The following is a 17,593-nucleotide window of genomic DNA, read 5'->3' on the forward strand; positions in this document are numbered from 1 at the left end:
ATACCATTGGCTTTTGAAATGAGATTTTAGGCTTGGATTCATTTATGTTGTCTGGAAATCAATTCACTATATGTGAAATAGTGAAGTTCAGAAGGTTTAAGTGGCATGCCAAGAGCTCTGTGGCTTTTTACTATTCATGATCCTTTTGGGAACCTTTCTAGGAATTTATAGGTAGCACTGCTATCCAACTAATTTAAGGTACTGAAATAGTTCATGCTGAAATTTTTGCCAGCCCAGTGTGTAGAACAATGTTGTGGGCTCTGAATTCAATGAAACTTTCAACTAATAAAGAATTCCAGTGATGCTTCAGGATTTGCTGTAATTCCTGGAATTTTTCAACATCCTTCTGAAAAAGAATTCCGTAATGAGAAACATTCTCAAGGATTTGCACTTTGCTCTCCCACAAAGATACGCATCTTGAATGTCAGCATGTCTCTTGATGTGCAGCTATCTGATTGTCTCATACATGACCACATTTGGCAGCCAAACTTGGCACAGCCAAGCTAAAATAAGTATGCAGAAATGCACCTCCCGATATCATAAGTCTATTGAAAATAAAGCTGGAGGGTATCTTGAAAGGTCACCCTTTCCCTGCCCCATCCTAGAGCTGCATCAACTCAGGATAAACCTTTCCTGCCAGCTGCTTGCCCAGCCTGCTCCAGGAAAGAAGATTCTGTAGGTTCTCTAAGAAATCTAGTCAAGCACTTCAGTGTTTTTACAGTTAGAAAGAATTTTCTTAATACCTAATCTTATATGTGTGTGTGTGTACATAGATATGCATATGTGTGTTTACGTACGTATTTTTTATTTTTATATGTACACACACATATATATATATATCTCCTTGAAAGTGTAGACTCTTCACGCTTTAGGTTTTAGAAAAAGTCTCTTAAGAAAACAGCTGAACAAATATAGAAGATAGAAACACCCATGGCATTGAAGCAATTCAATCTTCTATTTTCCTCATTTATCCCCTTTACCTAGATTCCAAATTTATGATAATTGGTCTTTTGTTAGAGCACGTGGAAACTGTACAGAGCCATATTACTGTCAGTTCTTTACACAGATCAAAAATGGTCCATGCAGACAGGGCTTTGGAAGGCAATACTATCCATTTCTTCAGGAAATTAAATGCACAAATTCTTCTTGCATCCTTCCAGCTGTAATAAATAGCTAAAGGACTCAGTCTGTGGCTGTTTTTATTATCTTTCCCATAATGGATCATTGAGATGAGTAAATCAAGGGAAATGTTTAAACGATTTCAAAATGCACATGTTCAAAATGAACATGTTCAAAAACTGCAAAGTACATCACTGCTCTGGTCATTTTTTATCAATTTAAAACCATTGTCAATACATTCTAGTTCAGGAATTTGGATTTTTTTTTCTCCCTCTGTGAGAAGTAGCTGCAAAAAAACCTTCCCCTTGCCTGAACAGCTAACATGGATAGATTATTAACGTGGAGGGTTGGATAGCATATGTAGATGAGTGTGCTTTTATTTTCCTAGAACACTAATGAGTGGTGAAAATAAAACAAGAAGGGCAGAGAACTGTCTCAGCCTTCTGGAGGAAGATTTTTATATAATTTTTTAATTTCTGCACAGGAATGGAATAAGGTTGGAAGCAATAAGGAAATAAATGACACACCAGCAAACTTAACTTTACAACTTCTTTCATCCCACTGCTTTCCATAGGAAACACTTCATGGGATCTTAGTATGCCAAATGGTACCGTGGAGAGAGGGTTTTTTTCCAGCAGTTATTCGTAACAACTGGTGCTCCTTCACGTCCTAGTTTATTGTGACAAACCCAAGCAAACAGATACGATAGCACAAATCAGTTGGTGAGTTAAGCAGCTCAAACAGGAGTAACTCAGGGTTTGTTTCAAGTGGTGTGAGTTTTTCTAATCACTGGCGTGTTTTAGGTTTTTATTCCCTCAAGAGAACCTTTGAACAGTTTGAAACTTGTTTGTTTATACTTTTCTTAATCTCAGGTTTTATAATCACAAAAAGGGGCATCTTCAGCTGAGATTTGCGTAGCATCGCTTGGATTATCTGTAATATTAAAATGCCATTGGTTTTGCAAAACTAACTTTCGTCTGAACTGAAGCTGACTCAACAGCTGAATGCAGGTTATTTCTCATTATTATTGTTCTTGCCTTTTTACATGGTTTACTCTTTTGCCTCCTAACATTTTTTCACAAAACTAAACCAAAACAAAAATGAAATTCAGTGTGTCAGCAGTGCAGGCTAGATGCCAGGCACTTTGTGCTAAACCTTACATTTCATGATGGACATGTTTTTAGATCTACCTGTGCTCTGCTAGGAATTCCCTTTGAATTTTTTCTGGAGCAGCCACCGCAGGGGCTGGTTCATGCTAAAGAAATTTCTCTTTTGGGTTAAAGACTACCTCCTGGTCCAAATATTCTCCCTGTCCCTGTAGTGAAAACAGGAGTTACCTGTTCCCACCTGCTCTGCCCAGGCCTTTGGAGCTGCTGGTGGCTTGCACGGACTGCAGCTGTCTGCAAGTCACTTTAATGCACTTCAGAGGACAGGCTTGGGGCGCTGCTGGCTCGAGATTCAGGGAGCATTTTTATATGGTTTATGGTTGTCTTTGTTCCTCTTCCTAAGTTGTCATGTGGGTAATTGTAAAAACTGGCATCCCTCTCTCTGTAGAAAAAACTGATTATGTATTTTGTACGTTTCTGATTTTAGGATGAAATTTTGACGGTCATCAGGAGGGTAGATGACAACTGGGCAGAAGGAATGCTGGGAGACAAGATTGGCATTTTCCCAATTCTCTATGTTGAGGTAAGTTCATGACAGGTCGCGTGTGCTTTCCTTGGCCTCCTGTGTTTATTTCAGCATCCACAAGAGCAGGATAACCTGGGAGATGCTTAAATGAGAAAGAGAAGTTATACTCAATAACTGCAAAAGGATTTCTTTTTGGTGCCTTGCTCTAAGGCACTGTGTGAATACACTCTCATCTTGGTCCATTTTATTTAAAGCAGACAGTGAAACATATGTTATGAACTGCTGGAGGCTTCCCATCTAGTGTTTTTTTTTTGTGTGTGTGTAATCTCCACTATATATATGGAAAATAGAGGAAGATGATCACAATAGTGGATTTCACTGTGCAGCCTCATTTTTCACTCACCTTAGAAGAATAGTATGCCTTCTCCATCTCCCTGCATTCCCTTGGCCGCGGCATTTCCCGTTCTTTGCATTCTCAGCAAACATTTTGCTCTCCCAGTTGGTGTTAGAGAGCACATGAGGAGCAGCTGGGCTGGCTCAGCTGTGCTTGGAAAGTACAGCTCTTCAGAGGGGGCTCTTCAGATGTCCACTGCCCCAGCGGGAGCCCTGACAGCTCAACCCTTGTGCCCAAGTCTCTTACCCCTGGGCCAGATTCTCATCTCCTGTAGCTCAGCCTAATTTTGCTGATTCCCACAGAACCCCTTTGACTTACACTAGGGGAAAATTTTGCCCAATGTGTGCCCTGGCCAAAGCACACCTAGTGTAGTTGCCTCAATAGGGGAAGGCAATGATTGGGTTATAAGGGCAGCCTTTGCACCTGGGCCCCCAGGTGGGCTCTTTGGACCTTTCCCTATCAATGATGGCTCTCATCTGTCTGGTTTTTATTCTGGGAGTGTCACATGAGGTCGGAATCCTTCTGCTTTGCTTTATGTTGGATCTGCAGCATTATTTTAGCTGGCTGTCTTCCACAGTTCAGTTATATTTGAAGTCTTAGAGAGTGTCCCTGTCGAGAGCACTTTCCTTAAGTCATTTTCATGTGAGACTTTTATTTCGGAGTAAACACTTAGGTCTTGTGTCCTCTGAGCAGTCCCATTTTGCCACCTGTTTCCACTCAGGAGAAGAGCTCCAGTGACCACTACATGAAGGCGCACTCATGATGGCCTTGTCAGAGCTTTTCTGCTCTCTGAGCTCCAGATAATGCTCTTGGGGAGTTTTCCTCCTTTAGGGATGAACCAGTGGTGCAAAGAACTGCTAAGCACCACACATGTGCGTATTTTTTCCAAGTGCAATGTGCTGCCACCCTGCATCTGATATGGAGAGGTCCCAGAGCCATACAACAGTATTGGCCTGATCCTGCTCTGAGGTTTATGCTGGTGTAACTCTTTAGAGCGATGTACCTCTTGTGCGAACAGCAGATCCCACCCTACTGTGTGCAGCTTTAACGCGTTCCTCCAAATTACTTCTACAAATTTCTTAGTTAATGATTTGAGACAAAACAGAGATAATTGGTGCTTGACTGCCTAATTATTAACTCCAACAATGACCAATTTGGAATAAACTGCCATTATATCTATATTGCATTCCCACAGTTGACAAGAACAATAATATTAAAACCAGAATGTGTAGGAGCTGTTATTGGGAAACCAGCTGCCTTTCATAAGTTAATGACAAGTTTTCTTCTATTCTGCTTGCATAAGACCTTCTCAGTTTGTTGTGATTATATGGGAGACCGAGGTTTCTCCCACATCTCATCTTTTCTGTCCTCTTTCCTGTCCTCTGTTTTGCAATATGACTGTCCTGAATCTTGCTACAGAAAGAGTGAAATGGGGACCTCTGTGCCACGAGCCACTATTACACCCTGCCACCTTTCCCCAACTCTAGTTTTGCCTGCAGGCCATATGTACTTGCACTGTGTATACACTGTAGAGTCTGCTGATCCTTCTCCCACTCCTGGATATCTGTTTCTTTTAATTACCGCTCTCTTAGGATGAAGGGCTCCAAGCCTCAGAGAAACAGCCTGTTGGGAATGTGTGCAGTGTTGTCTCATGGAAGTTCTCCAAGCGGTAGCACATCCCAAGCAGCCGTGGAGGAACAAGAGATACCACTGTGCAGAGTCAAAACAGCAATGCTGGAAGTTTCTAAGCAGATGCAAACAGCAGGGCACACAGGACCAAGGGAAACTAATATGCATATAAATGTGTATGTGTATACACATTCATATATAGAAAATGCATATAACTGTATGCATAAATATATATCTGTATATACACATACATATATTTATCTATATCAATTTCACGTCAGGAGGCTGAGATGCCTTTTCAAATGAAATACTTGGATGACGTGGGCATGAAGACTTGTACCGTGGTTTGTAAAGCCAATGTGAAATAATCCTCCAGATACAAACATCAACCACCTGTTTCATCTGTATCCCGGGGAATGGAGGCCTTGTTCTGACTATGAAATGAGTTTATGCAACTGTTGGAGTTTTGCAAGTATCTCACGGTTGCCAGGTTCAGATGTTACTTTATATTAAAGATTAAGAGGAATCAGTGGGCCAAAGCCTGAAATAGCTTTGAAAATCTCAGCATCAATGTTTATAAAATAATTCCATTAAACAAATGGTACTTGAATCTAAAAACACTCCTTGAGTGTGTCCAAGTCCATTAAGTGGTTTTGAAAATCTTGGCAAAACGTGCAGAATAAGCAAAGCTTAGCTTGCATGGTCGTCTCTCACGTGTGTGAACTGATTGGCCAAAGCGGATGGGCTTTTGAATGGAGTCAGCTCCAAAGTCATTCACTGTGGATGGAGTGGATTCCAGCCCCTAGTCCATCTCTAATGGCAGGCTCTAGCGTCTCCAGCTGCCGCCATGGGACAAACAAGAGCCTCACTGCTGCACTCGGGGCCTTAGAATAACTAGCGGATTTCTTCAGGGATCTTAGAGAAGGGCATGCCAGAACTGTGACCGGGGGTATAGTATTTGTTCTGCCCCACCTTTGGTGAGATATTTTTTGTGGAAATGTTCTGTCGCACCCCACACATGGCTACTTGGAAGAAAGGCTCTTGCAAGTACTTTGTTACAAAACATATGCATTTGTAAGCCACAGTGGGGTGGGAAGGAGGGATGAACTGCAGTGCCGCTGCTGCTGCCTGACCTGTTTCTGGGTGCCCCTCAGGAAGAGCAAGTAATTAGAAAATTCGTAATCAGGGGTCCACTGGCCTCCAGCCCTTGAGCTTGTCAATTGGCCAACATAAAAGGCTGCAGTGTCTTCTTAGGCTTCCTTCATCTTCTTTCCACCCTGCGTTACTGAATTTTACAGTGGTCCGCTTCTGTAAAGGACTCTGCTGTGCCTGTGAAGGCCACTTTATTAAAGCAAGATTGTGTTTTCACAGAGCAGTGGCACAAAAAGCTAGACAAAGATATCAAAATATATTTGCTCTCTGTGGTGTTTTAGAAACATCCATGTCTCAGTGTTGTTATGTACATTTGTCCACGTCGCCATATAACATCTGGTATAATGTGGCAAGTTTTCTGTATCTTATTCCTTAAGTATCCAGCAAGGGTACTTGCATGCCTCCTGCAAAGCCACCCAATCTGTGACATTGTCTGAGAGCTCTCTGGGGAGAGGCTTTTTCCTGTCTCTGTAGAGTTATCTCTGCCCCAAACTGAGGGGAGCTACAATAGTATAAGTAATAAATATTTGCAGCTCACAATGGTGACTTTACAGAGTCTCACACACAGTATGTTCTGTCAGTGAGAATTTACGCTAGTTTTTTTCTTATTTTGTTGTTGTCCTTCATCGCCAGGAGAAGTCAGTTGGGGTGATAATTTATGTTTTAATTTGTCTACAGAAAAAAGGCAACGTAATCAAATTAATTCTCAAGGTGCCTTCTGTCCTGCAATAAACTTCTTATTAATAATCTGTGTGGTCTGAAATCCTGCTCTTGCTGGGAAGACTTCGGACCTCAAAGGAATTCAAAGTCCTAAGTTTCTCTTATTTTTACTGTCTTCGAGTTAGCTCCTTCTTTCTTAATAACTGCTATTATCTCTGTTTGGAAGTGAAGCGTTGTGCTTTAATGTGTAAAATTGAGGATAATGAAGAACATAGTGTATCCAAATAAATTTAAATATACAGGAGTGAAACTGGGGACAATAGTATGCCGACTAACTGGACGGATGAATCCTGCTCAAATAGTCGGGAAGTGTAAATTACAAAGCTGAGTTGTTAGACCAAAGATTCTCACTGTAGCCCCATTACAAAGAAGTATTGACCGAGATCAAGAAATTTTATGGAGTCAGCGGCAGAGCAGGGCAATTATGTCCAGCGCTACTGTGACTAAAATATCAGCAAATTACTATTGATGAACTGCCAGCCCATTGTTATGTTTTACTGCAGCGGGGCACTGAAAGCTGTGATTAAATAATATTAGGAGTTTTAAAATTCTTTTTACGGAGCCACAAAGCAGAGTAATGGGGACCTTCTGTTTTTCACAGTTAAAAAGAAAAAAAGATGGAAGGGGGGGTCTAGGAGAAAGAGAGGGGAGGAGGAGAAGGGGCATATCTGATGGTGTCAGTGCCCTGTAGCATAGATCCAGAAGGCTCCCATGAGACCCAGGGGAGGAGGAATTCTTGCAAGTCAGTTTTTAAAAAGGATTCAGCCAAAGGGGTAAAGACTGAAGAAGCCAAAGCCAGATGCAGTTCTTAAAGGAAACAGTGATTTTTGCATGACAAAATTAGCTTTGCAGAACACCACGTTTAATGATGTTGTGCTGTACCGCTTGATCTCCCAGTTATCTTAGAACAGTTTAACCCATACAGGGGTACCCAAGCATATCTGCCACGATCCTGGACATGGGCGTAAAATGGTGTTACAGAGACCCCTGTTCCAAGCAGAATTTTTGGTTAACAGTTGGCAAACGATTAACAGTTCAGTATGTGTGTGTGCGCACGCGTGCCTGCGTGTGTGTGTGTGTTCATTCTGAAGCATCAGAATATCTACTCTAAGAAGGAGATTCAGAGAATCACTCTCAACGAGTGAAGTCTTTCCTATAGCCCAGCCGGCTAATGCTTAACTTTGGGATTTTTTTAGACATTTTCCTGGTGGTGTGGCCCACAGTCTGGTGTTCAGTCTGCATGGCAGATTTTGTATTTTTTTCTATATGCCGATTCCCAGCTTAGCTTTTTTCAAATCTCTTGGTGTTCCCAGTGGCAGTCATAGCAGTTATATTTTTGAAAATTTAGGAGTGTGTGTGTGTGTGTTAGATGTTTTGATCATTTTCAACAACATAAATAATGATCACCCTGTCTGCTTGTCTACATTCTTTTTTCTCCTAAATCTTTTTGGCTCCTCTCTTCAGCTGCAGGACAGACAGATACCTATGAGTCTCTCAAAATGATGTTTGACCTTTCATTTATATATGCATGGTCTCTATGGCAGCATTTTCTGCACCTTTCAGTGTCTTTAGGACATCCTTCAAAAAAAATAGAAGCATTAGACAGTCGTCGGAGTAAAGTTTGTTTGGTGTCCTTTCCAAAAAGAAAGTACAATCTCTGTCTTTCAGGACTGTCAAAATGTCTCATTTTAGTCTTGCTAATATCATGTCATGCTAATAAAAATGGAAGCTCTTGAAAGGTGGATAGAATGAAATGGTAGATGATTTCAGAAAAGCTGACTTACTAAAATCTCAGAGGAGCAAATTTATCCCAGTAGTAAGTAGGTGTAACACTAATGAGTTAAGAATTATATCCATTAACACTAAAATTGATTTTTTTTCTATTCCCTCTCTCCTTTCGTGTGTCAGATAATAATGGAATAAGAATCTTGTTAAGCTGACAATAACGTAAGCTCTAAGAGGTGTTCAGCTAATTTCTATTGAAAAGCTTTGTTATTGATATGCATTTTCAAATTTCATAATTGCATTGTTTTAAGACTTTCATTCTTGCATATTCATAGTATTTTAAAAGTTGATGCTGCTTGTTTTCCTCTTGCATACAATGGGATAGAATATTCCAATGACACTTTTTAGTACCAGGTTTCTATGTGAATGTGGTATAAAATCTGTATTTTCCATGTTTCTCATTCAAAGTAGAACATGCAGAAGTTGTGCTGTAGGCTGCAAGAGGGACTGTGGTAGGAATGTATACCCCTACTACTATTTTCACATCAATCCATGGATAAAACTCATTGATTTAAAGTTTTGCCACACACATGCAAAGTAAAATAACGTAAAGAACTTGAAATAATTATGATGCCGTGCCAGTAAGCAAAACTAAGAATATTAGCAGTCGGAAGAGGGAAGTAGATTAAACATCCAAACGTCATGCTATTCATTAGGGAAAACTTTAGGTAAGTGTCTGTTGCACATTTCTGGAATACATCCATCTTCTCAGTGTGCTGTTTTCACTGTTTTTGCCAATTTCAGTCTCTGTAGCTTATATAAATGTATAGACCATGTACCAGTCTTCCTATTCTGTTTTAGAAGTGTTGCCATTGAAAACTCATGCTCTCCACATGAGAATGGTATAGGCCAAATGAAAGATATTTCCACAGTTCTGGGATTTCTGTGTAATAGCATTTGTTCTTAGTGCAGGCTGTCGCTCTTTAATACATATTTCTCTTTACTAGTAACAGCACAGGACAGTCATTTCTGCATAATAAGACTTTAGCTATTGTGGACAACCAGGTAATATACAATTCCTTTCATAAGCCAGTCAAAAATTATCTTCACAATTGTTCATGTATTTGCATCTCATACTGCTACTGGAAAATTTCTTTTCTGGTGTACAATTTTCACTAGTTTGGGAGTAACATATACATTATTTTTAATTCCTGTCCCACCTGCATAATAGCTTGATTTTTTCTTTCCTTTTTTTGGTTATATATATAAAGAACTTTTTGCTCTTTGTTTTAATATCTTATGTAAAATGTAAATCAGTATGACTTTGGGCAATTCTTTTTTTTTTTTTTTTTACCTTTAAGTCACAAGTTTCCTTGCTAATCCATCCTTCTTTCCATTCTTTTTAAGTTCTCTGTTAATTTCTAATATCCTTCTTGAGATGATTTTTCCTACAGTTTCTGTAAGATTTTCCTCCATCTTCAGGATACAGATTCACCTGGCGTTGTCACCTTTTGACTTAGACAAATTCCAGGCTCCCTCTGAGTTAGATTAGCTTAGCTCCTCAGCGCCATAGACCTTGTATAATCACTCCCCTTAGGCTACATCTGTACAAGTGGATGCAGGATTGTTTTCTGGTGTCTGCATCTGGGAGCATGCTTCACTTATGTCCCAGGAGTGTCTCAGGTAGGCGCCACAGAAAGGAAATTTGAGTACAGAGGTACGTGGGAGTCGTGTCACATCTGAGTAGTTTTCCAGCCCAGTCATGACACCTGTGATGTGAAGCAGCACGTAAATGTAGACATTGCCATAGGTTATGAAAAACTGCCTTTTTGAAATTGACAGTCTTAGTTACAGGTCTTCTCTTGCTTGTCTTTGTATTTACTTTCAAATGAATGAACTCATAATTAAGTTCAATTCAGATTTCTACGTTAGGATCAATTTTTCTATCAATCAAAACCACGTTCAAACTATGAGTACGTCTTATTGTGTCAGAGACTGTTGAACCAGAAATTGGTCAGCTGTCACATTTAGGAACACCTTCTCCTCCTGCCCCCTGTTAGTAACATCTTAATTTCCTAGATTTATTTTTGCAGAAATAACTCTGCAGGGCTATTAATAGGTTTCCAGTCCAGCCAACTTAGGCACCCAAGATCGGCAAATAAGCCCATTTCCTGAGGCTTTCAAAGGCACTTTGGTATTTGAATTGGGTATCTGAATTCCTGATTCCTCCTAGAAGCGCTGCCCACCAGGTACCTAAAATTGAACTCTAAGTTAGGTACCTAAGTTACATGCACTGACTTTTGTTCTTGGTATGATAACAAGACTTTGATCTCTGGCCATACTCCACTCATGGACTTGCAGCACTTCCCCTGCAAAATCCTGTTTGTCATCCTTCTGCAGTGTGAACTGATGGGGGACTGACCCTGCTGTGTTTTAAATATGCTGCCTCTTCCTCTATGCTAGTAGCATACAGTGCTACTCGTCTGCCCTTCCTTTTATTTCCAACGCTTCTGAAGTGTGCATATATTTGAATAAATATTTTTCATTCCTAAATACTATTCTACCTTGTTTCTGTTATTTCTACGCTGAGTTTGGGTTCTGCCTCAAAGTTAATGTTCTTCTGTTACATCACACTTTGGAGTGATATGGTTCAATAACAGCACAGGCTTCTGAGGGCATCTGTGCTATTTCCCATTCAGTGTGTACACTGCCCCAGGGTCCTGAGGCAGCTCCAGAGCACATCATCAGTAATCTGGTCCCTCTCTCGAGGAGTCACGTGAATGGGGCTTTGTCTTTTCCAGCCATTGATCACCTCTGACAGCTTCTAAAGATTGCTTCAGATGCACTGAATTCTTGGGATCTCTTTTCTTTTGAAAAGAAAATCTTTCTCGTTTACCTAGAGCTAAGGCATGAATGTATATTAAGAAGCTAAATGTCAACAGATACTGAATTTGTCTAGCAGCTGATTAAAAACAATATCCTAAAAGATTTCACTATTTCTCAAACAGATGTTCTTCTTTTTGTTTCCTATTGTTGTTGTTAGTGTATGTTACGTGTCTTAATTAGCTTCCTTCCTGGAGAGCTTTCCTAGTTCTGTAAAACTCCAAGAGTGGAAACCAACAATCAAAATGCACCCACAGCGGGAGTTGGTTAGGGCTTTGGGAGATGCTCTCTGGCAAATCACCTGTCTTCTCTGCCCCTGTACTGGTGGCCACCACCCTCAGAGCAGAGGACAAAATGTTTCCACGCATCAGCCGCAGGACTAGTCCTGGGACTGGCAAAGAAAAGTGTGCCTGCTGTTAAAAGTATCAGCGTGTGAACAGGCCTGGAGGAGGTGGAGACCCACGTTATCTTCTGCCATTCCTGTTATGGGTGTGATAGGCTCCAGCAGAGGGACAGGATGGACAGCTGGTGTTTGTAACACTGTAAATGGATGCAGTATGATTTACTGGAGGATGCCTGTTAGAGCCCTCCCTTGTCTCTGTTCTCCGAAGATAGCATGTTACGTAAATATTATTCTGCCTTAATGGAGGAGTCAAAATATGTGGTTAGACTGGACCCTTAAAGCTTTCAAAGAACAGTAGCTCCAAGAACAATAGCTTCCTGATTGGATGAAACTATGAACTGTTTTTACATCTTTGCTTACTTCTTCTTACTGCAGCAGCTCCTGGAATGGTTGAACATTCTTTATACCACGCATGAGAGACCTAGGAGTGCATATGTGTACTGAATGCTTTCCTCAAACAACAAAAATAACACTTGAAGTTGATGTTTAGCCCCAAAATGTCATTATGTATGCCAAAAACAGATGCTTGAATTAAGTCTCAAATCCCGTAACATTTTGTTAGGTGTTAGTGCTGAGTATCAAGACAACTAAATTCACAAGACTGGAGAAGGAATCAGTACAAGCAAATTAAAAACAAAAATGAGAAACGGGGAGGGAGCTGGAATTAATTTGGATATTTCCATCTTTTCCAGATTTTCTCATGGAGAGCGCATGATTCTTGAATGCTCATCCCTTTGTGTTTGGTCTATCCTGTAGAAGAAATTTTGGTTTTACTTCCTTTGTTCCTTTACAAACTAGATCAGCCACTGTTTATTCTTATGTTCTGCTGCACCATTTTTGGGTGTGATACTGTGGTTATTTTAATCTGACAAAAGCAAGTGCTGCTGCCAAAGGGATTGTCCTGCTTTTCCTTCATCTGTGACAACATGTTCCTGCTGCCTCCCTTATTCCAGGACTACCAGACACATGGCTGTGCACTGAGGTGGATCAGGGAACTCATCCTGTTGAAAGCTACTTGTTTTAGTTGTCTTTGAATTTTTAGTTTTCAGTCACATCTGTTCCCTCATCCCACTTCCTGCACAGCCACGTGAATATCTGTGCTGATGCAGGGGAAGGGACGGAAAGTGAGAAAACAGAAAAGGAAGGCATTTGGCTGCTCACACTTTCCTCAGGGAAATGTGACCGAGGCAGCAACTCTCGCCCCACAGATATTCTGTAGGCGATACTGTCGGTGAACTGTGCTGTAAGCCGCCGCATCAAAACGGTGAGGTAAGGAACACGGGCTATATGCAAGCAACCCCCTCTTCCTCCTGGTCTTCCCACAATTTATCTTATTATTTTATTAAGTTATTATTTTAAGACAAAGCAGCACTAAGTACTCCATAAACAAGGTTAATAATATTAGCCTCAGTTTCAGTAAGGCTGGAAGGAGTGCCCTGCTCTAAATCTGACTTTGAGGCCCTCCAATCTGTTTAGACACACTTGAGTCAGATTGACAGGAAGTTTCATGAGAGAGGTTTCCATAACAGAATTTTTCCATAGTAGAATTTTTCTGGAAACCTTGGGGCAAATCAGGAGAGGCACCAGAGCATTCGGGAAGTGGTGGCTTCACGCTCGAGGTGCTCTCTCTTCTCTTGCTCTGTGGCTCAAGAGAGGGAACTGAGGGAAGAGGGAGCTCTGCCTCTCTCAACTATTTCTCTAGAAGAAAGCAACCTTGCAGGAGGAGGGAGAGTGCTGCTGGTTCAAGCCTTACCCACCTTGCTGTCAGTGGGGAAGTAAGGCTCAGTGGGGTCTTTCTTGCTGGGGATCTTCTTGCTGCTTTTTCTCTAATCTGCTTTTGCCACAGCAGCAGAGGATGGAATTTACAGGGGATTGTTTTCCTCTCGTCTCCTCTTTTCTTTGTTTTCCTACCCCAGGAGGAGGGACTACATGTTTTCTCTTTGAGGGCAGAAGTAGTGGCCTCGACATCTTGTCTCCTTGCTCCAGTCTAGTACTTAGGCTTGCTTGTTCCCAGCCACAAGCCTTTTCCTTCCTTTGGTCTTTGCTCAAGAGACGGAAGAGTGGTTGTACTGATTCAGCGGCTGCCTCTCCCTGAGTATATGAATTACTGGGGTGGAAGGAGGGCTATAGAGGTGCTTGATGGCTCATTCCTGACAGTCTCCTGGGCCATGACAAGGTCTGCAAGCTCTCAGTGCTGGGTTTCTCTGCCCCACAACAACTTGAGGGGGGGTCTCTCTGTAGCAGCTGCTCAGGGCCATGCTCCTTCTCAAGTGCCACCTCTAGTTTTTGCCATTTAAATGTCCCTGATGGCACTTGAGAGCTCCTGGGGACTGAATCTGACTCAAAAAAAGAAGATTTAAGGTCATAGCAAAGGTAGCTCCGTGACACTCTGGGGCTGCATCTGGCTGCTTTTGCATAGAGCAACTTTTGCTCGACACGTACCAGAGGTTTCCATGCAGTGCACTGTCACAGTTGTGTATGTGACTGTTCCCATTTGGCTACTGGTAACAGTGTGTTCAATGTGCTTTCATGGCAAGAAATAAAGATATTGTAAGTTGGAATCATATCCTCATACCTGGCTCCGTTCATCCATGTGGCTGGTGTGCCTACCTAGTCTTTGGTCCCATCAGATCCTGATTGCTGAACATTCACAGAGATCAAACTCTTATCATCGTCTATCCTGATTATTCCAACATCCTTTTTTCCCCTCCTTAACAAATGCAGACCTACCTCATATCCCTCCAGAGTGCTCATCTGCTGCCGCTTTGTCTCTGCAGACCTCCGGCTGCCCCTTTTCTATCATGTTGAACACACAACTTGCCCTCATTTGCAGACCTTTGATTACTCGTTCCTTACTCTACCTACACTCTTTTACTTACCACTGAAAGATCAACTCCTGACTTTGATCAGCCAGCGATGCCAGTCACTTTTCTCAGATTTTGAAATTCTTATTTTCTTCCATGGTGCTCCTCAGTGTTGTGAAGAATGCTTCAAAAACATCTGGACAGCTGCGTCAGCATTGCTTCTCCAGACCCCTCTCTAAAACTGTTCTTTGCTATAATGCCCACAGAAGACACATGGTGTGCCGAGTTCTCTACCCATCTTGCTGACAAGACTGTCTCATTTTATACTTTATCTGTATCTATATGGTATCTTTTGTCTTCATTTTAAATTGTAATTTCTTTGGAGCAAGAGCTATCTTTTTGCACAATGTTTTTATAATGTTTCTCCCAATGGGGTTCTGATCCATGGTAGGAGTTCTTCAGCGTTTAATGACAAAAATAATAAAAGTATTCTTAACAAATGTCTGTGTGACTACGTCGCATGGTGTGGTCACAGTTTGCAAAAGGAAATTCTGAATTGTAGTTCCCTCAGGACAAGTTGTCTCTCTGCTTAGAGAATACAGGTGCAACCAAAGGCAGTTCATTTTCAAAAAGGAATGTGTTAGTAAAATATTTGAGCTTGAGTAATTCCACAAACAGAAGACCCCTCCTTTCCACCCAGTATTCTGCACCTTCAGAAAGATTTCCTACTGTGCAGATTTTTTGTTAGTCCATTAATTTTGCCATTTCAGAACTCAAACAGCATGGCTAGAGCAGTGGTTTTCCAAATTCCTTCCAGTTGTAGCATGCTAACATAAACAACATTTGCATATGGATGTCGTAAAAATGACTAATGCCAGCAATCATCATACTTTATTGTAGTAATGTGACACATGTGCCAGAGCACCCTGACAGATCTGCTCAGAGCTCACTGGCGCTGATGAAATGGCATACCACTTATCTAACAGTGACATCCATGGCAGAGCACGCTTTGATAGAAACCAGAGCATGAATCCAGCTTTAGATACATATACAAGAGGGAAGGGTACCAGCAGTTTCACTGCGTGACTCAACAGAGCTTGGTACGCGTCCTCCACACTGAACCAGAAATCAATTTCAGGAAGTTGAACAAACAGCGTTTTCTAGTTTCGTAGCCAGAGTTCAATGAACTTCTTGACTGCAGCTGCTGACAAGTCAGTTGCGAAGCATTTGACTCTGACCTTGGCCTTGTACGCAGTCGTATGCTAACATCTCTGATTCTCCAAAGAAGGCTGCAAATGGTTCCTCTAGTTAAGGGATAGTCAGTCATACTGCAGACGTGAGGGTGAATGCCACCATTTTCAGTCAAGAATTTGCAGAGTTGAGGGAACGCGTCACAGTTGAGCCTCATCAGATTTTTCTTCCAGAAAATGAGGAGAGAGGGTTGTGAACCTGATTACATCATCATGTTGCACAGAAAACACATTTTCTTGTCTTACAGACCAGCTTCCAGAGCTTTCTCAGGCTTTCTAAACAACTGAGATGTACATGATTATGCCAGGTCTAACAGTCACTCCTTCCTAATGCCTTTCCAATCTATTTCCCACTTTTTACCAAATATGACAGAAGCATAAACCTCTCCATGGTAAGACTAACTTGTGTAAAAATTGTGTAAAAAATTTGTCATTACGCAGGGAAGAGAAGGATGTAAATTAGTGCTCCCACTAAGAGAAAGAGAGCTGCACTGTATTACCAGGCATCAGCACATCTGTGTGGGAAGGAGGCACTTTAAATGAACAAATAATTTCAAGCAGAGTTTACAGCTTAATAGCAGGATAGGGCAACTATGAGACACAAACTCAGGCTGGTAACTCCTGCCTCTCTCAGAAAAAATTCTTTTAAAATGCTATCTACATAGACAAGACCTATCTCCCTGTCACACAGAAGATCACCATATCCTGGTTTGTAGCCATTTGCACATAATTCACCTCCCGTTTCACAGAAACATTTCAGTACTGTCCCTCTAGGGAGTTATCAGACTTGTTTGAAGCAGCAGCACATCATGTCCTGAACCATTTTTTTCACCCAGATGGGCAAATAGAGAATCCGAAGCCTAGACACAGCTCTCTGATGGAGTGGCAGCTTTCATCACTCTGCTCAGCTGGTGGCTCAGATCCTTTGATGTTGCCTGCTCTCAGTGAAACATGCAATGTGAACCCAGAACTGATGGTGCAACTCTTCACCACAAGCAACCCCGTTTTGTAGCCAGCTGTAGCAGGAGCTCCCTGCACATGATATCTAACTATACAGTCCCATGGGACATTATTCTATTTCAAATAGCCCTGTCTGTAGCACATCCAGCATTCCTTCGCTGTCTTGTATCTGGGAAGCAGGAGCCAGAACAGTCTGTCCTCAAAAATGGCTCTTCCCTATTTATAGCGCACACAGGCTAAGGGGCTGTTTATCACAACCTTTTAGTGCTGATGCCTGCTTGAAGTTCCTTTTACAAACAATTGAACCAAACCATTTTCCTGGCACTTGCTTTCATTTCACTGTTTTATCAGAGATAGAGACAGCAGTATATTTATTTGGGTGCAATTCCCCACAGGTAATCTTCAGTTGCAGCAAGTAAAACTTAATTTTCCCCAATTGCATGAGATTTTTTTATTCTACACAAAGTTGTAAATCACCTTGACAAAGACTCCTTGCCTGCTCAAATATAGATGAAGCCTTGCAATGCTAGAAAAATGACTTTGGCTTTCCTGTGTGCTTCTTGTACTGCAATTCCAAGAACTTCTTAGGTTTATCCAGCTTGATGCTTTCTGCAGGTAACATTGCATGATATGGGCCTTTTCTCATTGTCCACCAGAGCACTCCTGTAATCAAATTCAGAAAGGACTTCAGCATATATATTTTTTAATGTTTCTCTCATCCTTCATCAGCATAAGTTTGAAGCAAGTGTTTTCCTTAAAAAAAGAAATTATGATATTGTTGCTTCCTTCACACAACCCTGAACATGACAACCAGAGCCTTGTTTTCCAAGAACAAATCTCAGAGAATGAACAAAAGGGCACAGTGTTGCATCTAGTAGCCTGTGGCTTATACACAGCCACGTAACTTGCGGCCAGTGCAGCT

The 17,593-nt window shown here is 41.4% G+C and overlaps 1 protein-coding gene across 3 annotated transcripts in view; it reads left to right on the forward strand.

Annotated features, from left to right (window-relative positions):
* SH3RF3 (SH3 domain containing ring finger 3) overlaps window positions 1–17,593 on the forward strand; it is a 261,079-nt gene that overhangs the window by 169,167 nt on the left and 74,319 nt on the right. For all 3 annotated transcript variants that reach the window (XM_068925920.1, XM_068925927.1, XM_068925934.1), the window contains one exon: window positions 2,713–2,808. In XM_068925920.1, coding sequence (XP_068782021.1) covers window positions 2,713–2,808 — 96 coding nt within the window. The remainder of the gene's footprint in view (window positions 1–2,712; window positions 2,809–17,593) is intronic.

Source organism: Struthio camelus, chromosome 1 (genome assembly GCF_040807025.1).
Source record: "Struthio camelus isolate bStrCam1 chromosome 1, bStrCam1.hap1, whole genome shotgun sequence".
Taxonomy (NCBI): Eukaryota; Metazoa; Chordata; class Aves; order Struthioniformes; family Struthionidae; genus Struthio; species Struthio camelus.